Consider the following 15,075-nt stretch of genomic DNA (forward strand, 5'->3'; position numbering starts at 1 on the left):
CCTCTGGTTCTTTGTCCACCATTAGAAACTGTAAACACTTTTATAAACCTACTGAGTATATTGTAGATAATAACTGAATTCACCATTTCTGTACATTTTGACCAAACTATAAAAGTCTTAACAGCAAACATTTGTTTTTAGGGTGTATATTGGTTATATTGGAATCTGTTACCATTGTCCTTCACCTCAAAGGAGAGGTATTAGATCCCTACAGGGGCACTATCAGACTCGGATCCACAGTGCTAGAAGGGAAGACACACAAGCAATATGAAAAGACAAGGGAAGACAGTGCCCCAAACATATCAAGATATCACATTATTAGAATCCATGGCCAGCACAGCAGAAGAAATGACAGAGAAGGAGTTCAGGATGTATATGATTAAAATGTTCTGTGAATTAAAGAATGATATAAGAGAGCAACTACAGGCAGCAAAAGATCATTTTGACAGAGCTACATAAACAAATAAAGGAAGCAAAAGATTACTTCAATAGAGACAGAGGTTCTAAAAAAACAAAAACAAACAGAAATCCTTGAAATGAAAGAATAAACCAAATTAAAAGTTCAATTGAAAGCATCACAGACAGATTAAACCACTTGGAAGAAAGGACCTCAGACAATGAAGACAAAATATATAATCTTGAATAGAACGTAGCCCAAACAGTGAAGATGGTAAGAAACCATGAGCAAAACATTCAAGAAATATGGGATAGCATAAAAACTCTAAATTTAAGAGTTACTGGGAAAAAGGAAAGCATAGAACCCAAACTAAAGGAATGAGCAATCTACTCAACGAAATAATATCAGAAAAATTTCCAAACACGAAGAATGAATTGGAAAACCAAATTCAGGAGGGTAACAGGGTGCCAAATGTACAAAATCACAACAGATCCACACCAAGATACATAATAAAAATGGCTAACATACAGAATAAAGAGAGAATATTAAAAGCCATGAGAGAAAGGAATCAAATTACATTTAGAGGGAAATCAATTAGATATGCAGATTTTTCAACCCAGACTCTGAAAGCTGGAAGATACTGGATCAATACATATCAAGCTCTGAAAGAAAACAGATGCCAACCAAGTATCTTATGTCCAGCAAAATTAAGCTTGCACTATACAATATCCTCAGCAAAATACTCCATAAAGAGGAATTGAAAAACAACAATGAAAATCAGTAAAGGGAGGTGTTACAGTAAAGGAAAAACTACTAATGAAAGGAGAAACCAAGTTAGTTTAATACAAAAAATAAACAAAAATGCTGGGAATAAAAATCATGTTTCAATAATAACCCTGAATGTTAATGGCCTAAACTCACCAATCAAAAGATACACACAGGCAGATTGGATAAAAACAAAAACAAACAAAAAAAACAGACCCAACAATATGCTGCCTCCAAGAGACTCATCTCATAGAAAAAGACATCCACAGACTGAAGGTGAAAGGTTGGGAAAAATCAAAACACTCATATGGGCTGAGGAAGCAAGCCGGGGTTTCTATCCTCATATCAAATAAAGTAGACTTCAAGCCAAAGTTAATCAAAAGGGATAAAGAAGGATATTTCATACTGCTTAACGGAACCATTCATCAATAAGACATATCAATGAAAAATGTATATGCCCCAAACAATGGAGCATCTACGTTCATCAAACTCTTCTCAAGTTCAAGAGTCAAATAGACTACAACCTAATAATTCTGGGTGACTTTAACACACTTCTATCACCACTGGATAGATCATCCAAACAAAAGCTGAACAAAGAAATTATAGAACTCGATAATACAATCAATAGGGCTGGGGTTGTGGCTCAGTGGTAGAGCACTTGCCTTGCATGTGTGAAGGTCTGGGTTTGATTCCCAGCAACACATAAAAGTAAATAAATTAAATAAAGGTATTGTGTCCATCTACAACTAAAAAAAATTTAAGAAAAAAAACCTAATACAATCAATAACATAGACTTAACTGACATATATAGAATATTTCATCCTTCAATTAATGAATCCACTTTCTTCTCACAGCACGTGGATCCTTCTCTAAAATAGACCATATATTATGCCACAAAGCAACTCTTAGCAAACATAAAAAAGTAGAGATACTACCCTGCATTCTATCAGATCGTAATGGAATAAAATTAGAAATCAATGATAAAATAAAAAATAAAAGCTACTCCAAAACCTGGAGACTAAACAATGCGGTACTGAATGAACAATGGGTTGCAAAAGACATCAAGGAGGAGATTAAAAATTCTTAGAGGTGAATGAGAACACAGAGAGTATGTATTGAAATCTCTGGGGCACTATGAAGGCAGTACTACCAGAAAAGTTTACTGCATGGAGTTCATTCCTTAAAAGAAGAAAAAGTCAACAAATAAATGACATAACATTATATCTAAAAGCCCTAGGAAAAAAAGAACAAATTAACACCAAAAGTAGAAGACAAGAAATAATTGAAATCAGAGCTGAAATCAATGAAATTGAAACAAAAGAAATAATTGAAAAAATTGACAGAACAAAAAGTTGGTTCTTTGAAAAAATAAATAAAATTGACAAACCCTTAGTCATGCTAACAGACAGAAGAAAACCCAAACTACTAACGTATGTGATAAAAAAGGAAATATCACAACAGACCCTACAGAAATACAGAAGATAATTAGAAATTATTTTGAAAACTTGTACTCCAATAAAATGGAAAATATCGAAGGCACTGACAAATTTCTAGAGTCATAGGACTTGCCCAAATTGAATTCGGATGATATACACAATTTAAACAGATCAATTTCAAGTAATGAAATAGAAGACGCCATCAGAAGCCTACCAACCAAGAAAAGCCCAGAACCAGATGGATACATAGCCAAGTTCGACAAGACCTTTAAAGAACTAATACTAATACTCTACAATTATTTCAGGAAATGGAAAAAGAGGGAGCACTTCCAAACTCATTCTATGAGGCCAATATCACCCTGATTCCAAAACCAGGAAGAAGAAACCACATCAAAGAAAGAAAACTTCAGACCAATATCTCTAATGAACACAGATGTAAAACTTCTCAATAAAATTCTGGCAAATCAAATACAATTAGATTAGGCCCCTACTTCCTTAATAAGACTCCTAAAGCACAGAATTAATAAATGTGATGGGTTCAAACTAAAAGCTTCTTTTCAGCAAAAGAAACAAGCAGTGAGGTGAATAGAGAGCCTATAGCTTGGGAGCAAATTTTTACAACTTGCACTTCAGATAAAGCACTAATCTCTAGGGTATATAAAGAACTCAAAAAGCTATAACACCAAAAAATCAAATAACCCAATCAATAAATGATTCTAAAACTGAACACTTCTCAAAAGAGGGTATACAATCAATCAACAAATATATTTTAAAAAAATGTTCATCTCTAGCAATTAGAGAAATGCAAATTAAAACTACTCTAAGATTGGGCCTGGGGATGTGGCTCAAGCGGTAGCGAGCTCGCCTGGCATGTGTGCAGCCTGGGTTCAATCCTCAGCACCACATACAAATAAAGATGTTGTGTCCACCGAAAACTGAAAAATAAATATTAAAAAAAAAAACTACTCTAAGATATCATCTTACTCCAGTCAGAATGGCAGCTATTAAGAATACAAACAACAATAAGTGTTGGCAAGAATGTGGGGAAAAAGGCACAGTCCTACACTACTGGTAGGACTGCAATTTGGCACAGCCAATAAGGAAAGGAGTATGTAGATTCCTTGGAAAACTGAGAATGGAACCACCTTTACCCACCTATCCTATCTCACTCCTCAGTCTATACCCAAAGGACTTAAAAACAGCATACTACAGGGACACAGCCACATCAATTCACAATTGCTGAACAGTAGAATCAATTCAAATGTCCTTCAGTAGATGAATGGATAAAGAAAATGTGGTATATATACACAGTACAATACTACTCAGCAATAAAAGAGAATAAACTCATGGCATTTGCAGGTAAATGGAGTTACAGAAGATAATGATAGGGGCCAGGGTTATGGCTCAGTGGTAGAGCACTTGCCTAGCATGCGTGAGGCATTGGGCTCGATCCCTAGCACCACATGAAAATAAACAAATAAAATGAAGGTTTTGTGTCCATCTACAACTAAAAAAATAATTTTTAAAGAAAGAGAAGATAATGCTAAATGAAGTTAGCCAATCCCAAAAATCCAAATGCCAAATGTTTTCTCTGATATAAGGAGGCTGATTCATAATGGGGTTGGGAGGCGGGAGTATGAGAAGATTAGATGAACTCTAGATAGGGCAAAGGGGTGGGAAGGAAAGGGGCATGGGGGTAGAAAAGATGGTGGAATGAGATGGCCATCATTACCCTAAGTATATGTATGAAGACATAAATGGTGTGAATATACTTGGTATATAACCAGACATATGAATAATTATGTACTATATGTGTAATATAAATTGTAATGCAGTCTGGTGTCTACAAATTAGAATTAAAAAAATTAAAATAAATAAATGAATAAAAATAATCATTCATTCACAACCAAAAAATAGCTGAAAAATTAGGGAGGAAAAAATTGAAGAGAAAAGGTGGAAAATGGGAGAAAAAATTCTGAGGTAAGCACATAAATAAACCAAAAATCCACATAAAAAGGTTCAGAATGACACAGAACTTTTAAAAGAAAAATACAACTCTGGGGCTGGGGTTGTGGTTCAGTGATAGAGTGCTTGCCTAGCACATGTAAGGCAATGGGTTCAATCTCCAGCACCACATAAAAAACTAAAGAAACAAAATAAAGGTATTGTGTCCATCTATAACTCAAAAAATGCAACATCTGCAAATTATTAAAAAAAAAACTAATTTTCAACTCAAAATTCTATAGCTAGCCAAGCTCGCAATCAAAATGACTGTGGAATTAAGGGCATTTTCAAGTATATAAAAAATATCAAACAAGTAAAAAACCCCACAAAAACAAACCACCACCCATGTGATCTTTCTTGTAAAGCTTTCAAAAAACAAGCTTTAGCAGGGTACAGTGGCACACTCATGTAATCCCAGTGGTTTGGGAGGCTGAGACAAGAGAATCTCAAGTTCAAAGCCAGCGTTGGCAATGGCAAGGCGCTAGGTAACTCAGTGAGACCCTGTCTCTAAATAAAATACAAAATAGGGCTAGGGATGTGACTCAGTGGAGTGCCTGAGTGCAATCCCTGGTTAAAAAAAAAAAAAAAAAAAGCTTTAAAAATAAGTGAGTAAATGTGGAATGGTGGGGGGCATAAGATTAGTAACAAGAGGGTAAACAGTAAAAGAAAGCCCTGAAATAAGAACTATTTATAGCACAGGCCTAGACCAAGAAATCCAATTTGGGGTAGGCTGGAAAGCCCTAGAAGGAATGTCCCAAGACACAATCAATAGCTGGGTGAGATATAACCCTGCCTACTTGGCAGACTGAGACAGGAGGCTCACAAGTAAAGATTTAAATCTCTGAGATCATTCTGGGCAACTTGGTGAGACCCTGTCTCAAAAATAATTTAAAAAATTATATTGTGTATTTTGAGCACGTAATAAAAAATCCAATCAATGTAAAACTATAATGCATCAATTTTAAAAAGTGGGAAAAAATAAAAAGGGTTGGGGATGTAACTCATTGGTAGACTGTACTTGGGCTCAACTAAAAGGATAAGAAAGGACAAAAAGAAAGAGAAAAGGACAGAAGGAGAAAGAAAGAGTGAGAATAATAGAGAAAGAGATAAAGAAAAATCCAACCAAACAAATAACCAAAAGGAATGAATACATCATCTGGATAAATAATATTGATAGTTCTACAGCATACGTGAGAACATGAGCATGGAAAACAAAGAAAAAGATTAAAAAAAGAAAGAAAGAAAGAAAAAGTTATTGAATTCAAGTCTAAAAAGTTATATGAAAAAGGAAACCTAATCAGTGTCATGCTTGGGTATCCAGAGAGAAACACTTATAGTAATGTGGACACTTGGCTTTATCAAAAGTTCTGATAAAACTACAATATTGGGAGGATGGAGAAGAGGACAGACAGTGTGGGTGAGACAGTGAGGGTGAATGTGGAGTCAGGGTGCATGTGAGACACCAAATCTTCATCTTCCTTCAAAGGAAGTCAGCTAAAACTGAAAAGAAATATCATTATGAATATATATTACTTGATAATGTAGAGGAGACAAAGGGCAAAATAGTTCAGGAATTGATTGTGGTTGCCTCTGGGGCAGAAGATGAAAAACTACAGTTTTTGTTATAAGCTTTTCATGCTCTCTCATTTTTAAAATGATGTCTCCCTCTATGAGTTTCCCTTTTTCATACAATTTACTAATCAGATCTACAAACATGGAGACTTGATTCTGACCACTCTCTTATGCAGTTTGTCAATTTATAGAACCCAAGCAATAAAAAACAGATACTGCTCAAAAGTGAACACATAACAAATTCCATTATGTGAAGGAGACTATGGTATAGAATATCAAGGAAATGAACACATGCCTTTGAGCAAGTTCAATTCAGGAGATTCCTGGGGCAACCTGATAATGGCAAATTACTTAACTCCTCTGTGGGGCAAAGCAATTAGAACCTATTTCAGAATTTTTCTGTGAGGATTAAATGATATAACATGGGAAGTACTTATTGTAGTAGTTAGAACATTGGAGTCAGACAGATTGAGATTCAAATCTCTGCTCCACCACTTATCAGTTATGTACCTTTCCTTGGCAAATTATTTAATCTAACTGATCTTTAATTTCTGCAACACTAATGTTAATATGAACCTTTCTCACAGAATTGCTGTGAGGTTAACATGGTAAAGTACTTAACAAAACATATAACATTCAGTAGGTGCTCTAAGAACCTTGTTCTCACTATTGATGAGTTTTTAATATGAGTTTGCAAAGAAAATTGAATAGCATCTCCTTGAAGTTATTTTTATAGCTAAAAATAAACTTATCCCTTGTCAAGTCTTTCCCATCTCAGTGACAAAACTTTTTACCAGTTTTGTTGGCCAAAAATCTAACTGTAAGTACTACTTATTTACTTCCTTTTCATATCTCACATCTAATTCTAGTAACTGTTATTAATTTAGCCTTCAAAATATATGCAAATTTTACCCCTTCTGACTTTTTTTTGGAGGTATTGGGGATCGAACCCACAGGCATTTTACCAATGAACTACATCTCCAGTCCTTTTGTTTTCTATTTTGAGACCAGGTCTCATTAAGTTGCTGAGGCTGGCCTCGAACTTGTGATCCTCTTGACCAGCCTCCCACGGTGCTGGGATTATAGGTGAGGGACATCACACCCAGCACCACTTCTTACTTCTTCCACCAAGCCCCCACCAATTCTTCTCTGGACCATTTTTCTTCTAATTCGGGATCTTTTTAAGAAGACTTCTTTTAAAATAGTAAAGTTTATGAAATATTTTTAAATATATAAAAGGAAAATATGTACAAATGGTATAATATCTACTGTATCCAAAGAAAAGCTACAAAGACATATACTTAAACATACAGATACATCAAAATAGTATTCTAAAAGCTGTTCCAATAATCCACACTGAAACAGATAAAAGAAAAATGAGGATGAAAAACTGAACAGGAAACAAAATGACAATCTAAAGCCCTAATATATCATATGTACAATAAATGTACTGGTATAAACAAACCAGTTAAGAATAAGAATAAGCCTGGCCATTTCCCATTTCTATGACTTTCTCTCTTGTGATGTGATTTCTCCCTTTTCTACATGCTTTCACCACTGTAATGCCATCCACAATGCAGCCCTCGACAGTGTCATACATAAACTGATGCCATGCTCTTGAACTCCAGATCGCTGAACTAAATAAATCTCTCTTCTTTTTTAAAGTTTAAAAAAAAAAAATGGTACAGGGGATTAAAATAAATGACAAAAAAAAAAAAAACCAAAAAATTTATTTACAAAGAAAATCAATTCTATATAATTTTGTAAGTGTAGGTTGAAATAAGAGAATGAAAAAAGATATACCATATAAACATTTATCAAAAGAAAGCATGTGTGGCTATATTAAAAGCAGATAAAATGTACTTTAGAGGAATGAAAGACATTCAGGAACAGAAAGAGATATGAATAATCAATCCACCAGGAAGACAACAATTCTAAACAGGTATGTACAACAAAACAGAAAATGTATGAAGCAAAACTGACAGAAATGAAAAAAGGAACTGAAAAATTCACAATTATAGTTGGAGACTATATGATAAAAATTTGTTTAGTTTTGTTTGAAAAATCTGACACACTGTCTTCCAAAGTAGCTGAAACATTTTGCATCTCTACCAGCAACGAAAGGGAAGTTCCTGTTGCTCCACAGTCTTGCATTCTGAGTCATCTGTATTTTGGAAATTGAGCCATTCTAGTAGTTATATAATGCTATCTCTTGTTTTAATTTGCAATTTCCTAATGACATATGATATTGATCATTAGCATAAGCTTATTTACTATCCATCTTCTTGGGTGAGGTTAGAATTTTGGCCCATTTTTAAACTGGTTTTAGAGATCTTTGTATATTTTGACTTTTTAAAAAAATATTTTTAGATGGACACAGTATCTTTATTTTTTTATGTGGTGTGAGAATGGAAACCCAGAACCTCACACATGCTAGGCAAGAGCTCTACCACTGAACCACAACTGCAGCCCTATTTTGACATTTATAGATGCTTTGCATATATTTCCTCCCAGTTGGTGGCTTTTTTTTTTAATTCTCCTAATCATGTCTTTTGTAGAGCATAAGTTAACTAACTGTAATGAAGTCCAATGTATCAATATTTTCATTCACAAACTTCATTTCTAGTGTTGCATCTAAAAGTTATTAACAAAGCCAATGTCACTTAGGTTAGCCCATGTTACCTTCTAAGAGATTTATTGTTTTTCATTGTACACTTAGGTCTATGATCCATTTGGAGTTAGTTTTTGTGAAAGGTATAAGGTCTGTGTGTAGATTATTACGTTTCTTTTGCATGTGGGTGTGCAGTTGCTCCAGCACCATAAAATTATCCTTTCTCCACTGAATTGCTTTTGTTCCTTTGCCAAAGATCAGTTGACTATATTTGTGTGGGTCTATATCTGGCCTCTATTCTTTTCTTCATCTGTTTTTCCACACTGTCTTGATTACAGTACCTTATATACTAAGTCTTAAAGTTGGGTAACATCAATCTTCCAACTTTGTACTACTTAAACAATATGTTGACTATCCTAGGTCTCTTACCTTTCCACATAACTTTAGAATGTTTGTCAATACCACAAAATAACTTATTGGAACTTTGGTTAGGATTGTTTTCAATCTATAGATTAAGTTGGGAAGTACTGATATCTTGACATTACCGAGTCTTCCCACCCAAGAACACTGAATATCTTATCATTTATTTGTCTCCTCTGATCTCTTTCATCAGTTTTATAGATTTTCTCATACAGATGGGTATATATTTTGCTAGATATATGCCTAAATTTTTCTCTTTCCCTCCTTCTCTAGCCTTCACTCAAACTACTGCTAATGCAAATGGAATTGTACCTTGAACTTCAATTATTCATTGCTGGTATATACCAAGTGCTTTTTGACAAAGGTATAAAAATAGTATGTTGAAGGAAGAATAGTCTTTTAAACAAACGATGATGGAATAGTTGAATAATCATAGGCCCCAAAATAAACTTTAAACCTAAACCTCACATAAGTCAACTAAAGTACACCACAGATTTAAAAATATTAAGATGTAAAACCAGGGGCTGGGCTTGTGCTCAGTGGTAGAACGCTTGCCTAGCACATGTGAGGCACTGAGTTAGAACCTCAGCACCACATAAATAAATAAATGAATAAATAAAATAAAGGTGTTCATCTACAACTAAAAATATATTTTTTAAAAAATGCAAATCATGAAATTTGTAGAAGAAAACACTGGAGAAAAACCACTGAGACATAAGGTTTGGTGAACCATTCTTCAACATGAAACTAAAAGCATGATATATAAAAGAAAAACCTCAAAAATTGGATCTGTTCGGTCAACAGGATGAAAAGATGAGCTATATACTGGGATAAAATATTGCAAATCACATATGTGACATAGGACTTATATCTAAAATGTATATAAAAAACTCTCAAGGGGCTGGAGTGGTAGCTCAGTGGTAGAGTGCTCACCTAGCATGTGTGAGGCATGGGGTTTGATCCTCAGTACCACATAAAAATAAAAAAAAGGTACTGCGTCCATCTACAACTAGAAAATATTAAAATTAAAGAACTCTCAAAACTCAGTGACTCCAGCATATAGCCACAGTAACAACTTTCTCAACAGGACCCTTCAAAGTTCCGGAAATAATGCCAGGCGTTAATAAATGGAATGACACCAAATTAAATAGCTTTTGCACAGCAAATGAAACAATGAAGAATGTAAAGAGAGAACATACAGAATGGGAGGAAATTTTGCTAGCTACTCTTCTGACAGAATTGATATCTAAAATATATAAAGAACTCAAAAACCTTACAAAAAAACTTAAAAACCCACTTAATAAGTGGGCAAATGAACAAAATAGATATTTTCCCAAAAGAAATAATACAAATTGCCAACAAATAAATGAAAAATGTTCAACATCATTAGCAATTAGGGAGATGCAAGTCAAAACTACACTGAGGGCTGGGGTTGTGGCTCAGTGGTAGAGTGCTCACCTAGCGCTTATGAAGCCTTGGGTTCGATCCTCAGCACCACATAAAAATAAATAAAGGTACTGTGTCCAACTACAAAAATAAAAAATAAATATTAAAAAAAACTACACTGAGATTTCATCTCATAACTAGTCAGAATGACATTCATCAAGAATACAATAATAATAAACGCTGGAGAGGACATGGAGAAAAGAACATTTTTACACTGTTCATAGGATTATAAATGAGTACAAAATAGGGCTGACGATGTGACTCAGTGTCGACTATCCCTGAGTTTAATCCCTAGTACCAAAAAAAAAAAAAAGAAAAGAAAGAAAGAAAAAAACAAATAAGCAAAAAAATGTGGGGTAAAAAAACGAAACAACTGTAAAGGGTTGGTGGCACCCACCTATGATTCCAGCAACTCAGGAGACTGAAGCAGGAGGATTCCAAGTTCATGAAGTTCAAGGCCAGAATCAGCAATTTAGCAAAGCCTTGTCTCAAAAAATAAAAAGAGGTGGGAATGTAGATCAGTTATAAAGTATTCCTGGGTTCAATACCCAGTACCAAATCAAAAACACAACAACAAAAAACCTCAACAGTGAAAAATATATGCAGTTTAATTTTAGAAAGTAAGTAAAGGATATTAAGTGACTTTCACCAAAGAGAACATAAAGATGGCAAATAAATACATGAAAGAATTCAATCTCATTACCCACTAGAGAGAGAGAAATTAAAACTAGGATGTTTTTATTCACTATACAGCTTTTAAAACAGCTAAGGTAAAATACAGTGATGACATAAAACACCGGTGAAGATGCAAAGAAACTGGAGTTCTTATACCATTACTAATAGGAAATGTAAAATGGCACGGCCACTTTGCTAACCTCTTTTTAAAATTAAACATAATTATCATACAATCTAGTAATTATGCTCCTGAGTATTTACCTCAGAGAAATGAACTGCAGGTCTACATAAGAACTATCCACAGATGTCCTAGTAGCTTTATTTGTAAGTCAAAACCTGAAGGGGGAAAAAAAAAACCCACTATGGTTTAACAAACTATGGTACATCCACACAAAAGAATTCAACTCCCTAATAAAAAGGAGCAAATACCAATGCACATAAGAACTTGGATGGAAGGCAAGGGAATTATGCTAAGTGAATAAAGATAATCTAAAAGGTCATATTTTGTATCATCACTTTTATATAAAAATTTTTACATCAGTGTTTGTTCTGAGTTGGGGATGGCAAAGGATAGAGAGATAGTCATTAATATAAAGAAAGAGCATAAGGGAAATCCTTTGATGATGGGATAGTTCTGCATCTTGAATATTGTGGTGACTACATAAATCTATACATGTGCTAAAAAGGCACAGAAAGAGCAATATATAAAATACAAATATCTATTTCCTGATTGTTATACTGTATAATAGTTACATAATAGTCACATAATGTAACAATTGAGGCAAACTATTATATAGGACCTCCAAACACTATTTTTATAAATTCCTGTGGACCTATAATTGTTTCAAAAAGAGTTAAAGAAGTCACACTATTTCTTTCTGCATTTTTTAAATTAGTTATATATGACAGTAGAATGCATTTATGCTCTTTGATATTCTTACATAGATGGGATATAATTTCTCATTTTTATGAGTATACATGATGTAGAATCATATTAGTCACGCAGTCACATATATACATAAAGTAATAATGTCTGTTTCTTTCTACTATCTTTCCTATCCCCACATCCCCTCTCTTCCCCTCCCTTCACTTCCCTCTACCTAATCTAAGGTAATGCTATTCTTCTCTAGTGTCCCCTGCCTATTGTGAATTAGCATCCACATATTAAAGAAAACATTCGGCCTTTGGTTTTCTGGGATTGGCTTATTTTGCTTAGCATGATATTCTCCAACTCCATCTATTTACTGGCAAATGTCATAATTTCTCTCTTCTTTAAAGTTAAGTAATTTGATTGAGTATATACACCACATTTTCTTCATCCATTCATCTATTGAAGGACATCTAGATTGGTTCCACAGTTTAGCTATTGTGAATTGAGCTGCCATAAACATTGATATGGCTGCTTTACTCTAGTATGCTGATTTTAAGTCTTTTGGGTATAAACCAAGAAGTGGGATGGTTCCATTTCCAGTTTTCCAAGGAATCTCCGTACTGCTTTCCATAATGGTGGCACCAATTTGCAGTCCCACCAGCAATGTATGACTGTACTTTTTTCCCCAGAATCTCGTCAATATTTTTTGTTGCCTGTATTCTTGATGATTACTATTTTTTTTAATATGAAAACAAAAAATAAAACCAGCTCTATCACTCATCTGCTTTCAACACCCTCTGATGGCTTCTTATCACACCAGAAGCAAATCCACATCTCTTGCTGTGGCCTATACATCCCTTGCATTTGTCTCTTCATAACTTTTCCCCTCACCTACTTCACTTTGGGCACACTGGTTTACTTCCTGATAAGAAACCCACAAGCAAAGATAATGTATATATGTATTTTGAAGGAGAGGATTTAGGGAAAATCTAGTGACAATCAAGAATCTATTCTCTAATCTACTGAGATTAAATTAAAAGACAAAGTTCTTTACAATAAATAAACATGAAAAATTGTGAACACTGTTCACAATTCATAATCGGGTATATAGGAAACCAGACAATCTTTTTGAAATCTGTTAGAAGAAACATGTCTGCTCAGGAAAAGACAGACGTCATTCAGAACAAATTTGAGAGCTCTTCAATGTTTCTTTAGGATAAGTGTGATTTTAGGACCTAATGACTATTTCCATTATTATTATCAAAACTGCTCAACACTGTGATAATTATTGTATTTACCTGCTATCTACTATCAATGTAGTAGATACATTACCAACATCACTTAACCTTTGTGACAAAGCTGCCAATTAGACAGTATTACCCTTAAAATGATCAGCAAGATTAAGTAATATATGCCCAGTATTGAGTTCAATCCCTGGTACTGAAAAACAAACAAAAATCTGGCTGGTCATGGTACCCCAACACCTAGGGAGGCTAAGACAAGAGAATAGAAAGTCTGGGGGGGGCTGGGGATGTGGCTCAAGCGGTAGCGCGCTCGCCTAGCATGTGTGCGGCCCGGGTTCGATCCTCAGCAGCACCACATACCAACAAAGATGTTGTGTCCGCCAAGAACTAAGAAAAAAATAAATAAATGTTAAAATTCTCTCTCTCTCTGTCCCCCTCTCTAAAAAAAAAAAAAAAAAAAAAAAAAAGAAAGTCTGGGGACAGCCTCAGCAACTTCATGAGACCGTTTCAAAATAAAAGAAAAAAACAGTCCTGGGAATATAGCACACAGGTACAGTGCCCCTGGGTTAAACCTCTAGCACCATTAAAGAAAGAAAAAAAAAAGAAGAATACATCTGCTCTTTACTCTGGTTTCTGACATGGAGCTCCAAACATCCCTGCAATTTTCAAGTGTCCTTATGCTAATGAGATGACTCATGATGGAATTCTAAATAGCTTTGGAAAAAATACTGGTCAGAAGAAAGACCAAGTATATGATTAGAGGGTTGGAACTCTGAACTTCCTCTGACCTCTGGGGAAAACTGAGTTCAATCATGTTGCCAAAGAGTTAATCAATCATATCTACATAACGAAACCCCAATAAAAACTCGGGTTACCAAAGCTTGATTACACTTCCCAGTAGGTGAATACACTGATTTACAGGGAGGGTAACACACATTCTGATGCCATAGGGTGGAACATGGAAGTTCAATGCTCCTTTCAGACAACACCTTATATATATGCTTTATAATAAAACTATAACTGTAAATATAGCTCTTTCATGAGATCTATAAGTTTTTCTAGGGAATTATTGAAACTACGAGAGTCATGGGAATCTCCAAACTTGGAGTAGACTGATCAGAATTGCAGGTATCCCGAGAAGACCACTGGTACGTAAAGTCTTCCAAAGGATTCTCATTAACTGATGAATCTGACACAACTCCACTAGTGTCAGAATTCAACTGTAGACTACCTAGTTGGTGTTAGACCAGTTGGGGTTGAAATAGAACAGTTAATAAGATATTAAATGGGGGGCCAGGGTTGTGGCTCAGGGGTAGAGTGCTTGCCTTGCATATATGAGGCACTGGGTTCCATCCCCAGCACCAAATACATAAATAAATAAATAAAATAAAGGTATTGTGTTATGTACAAAAAAAAAAAGATATAAAATGCTATAGCCAGGACTAAAACTCTGTTCTGTCAGATCCAAAGACAGTTTTTCATTATTACCAGGGTCAAACTATTCCAACTCTCAATTTTTCATCATAAAATGAAATGGTAGCAAATTCATGAGTTTCTATAGTAATTTACAGGAGAGGAAAATATTACACCAGCTTGACAACTGGTGTTGTTTAAATCCATTTAAACAACTAATG

General features: G+C 34.6%; 1 protein-coding gene across 9 annotated transcripts in view; it reads right to left on the bottom strand.

Moving 5' to 3' along the window:
* The window catches only part of Nvl (nuclear VCP like), a 107,369-nt gene that overhangs the window by 32,542 nt on the left and 59,752 nt on the right, over nucleotides 1-15,075 (bottom strand). Inside the window, exons 20-21 of one of the 9 annotated variants that reach the window (XR_013426570.1) lie at nucleotides 11,588-11,662; nucleotides 11,049-11,133 (exon numbers count right to left, since the gene is read on the bottom strand). The exons of 5 other annotated variants lie outside the window; for them this stretch is intronic. Coding sequence is in view for 2 of the 4 variants with exons in the window: in XM_078022902.1 (XP_077879028.1) it covers nucleotides 10,664-10,732; nucleotides 11,049-11,133 (154 nt within the window). In the remaining 2 variants the exon portion in view is untranslated. Of the gene's footprint in view, nucleotides 1-10,663; nucleotides 10,733-11,048; nucleotides 11,139-11,587; nucleotides 11,663-15,075 lie in introns of all 9 variants that reach the window. 3 more of the 9 variants (XR_013426571.1, XM_078022902.1, XM_078022903.1) reach the window with 3 other exon arrangements.

Source organism: Ictidomys tridecemlineatus, chromosome 10 (genome assembly GCF_052094955.1).
Source record: "Ictidomys tridecemlineatus isolate mIctTri1 chromosome 10, mIctTri1.hap1, whole genome shotgun sequence".
Taxonomy (NCBI): Eukaryota; Metazoa; Chordata; class Mammalia; order Rodentia; family Sciuridae; genus Ictidomys; species Ictidomys tridecemlineatus.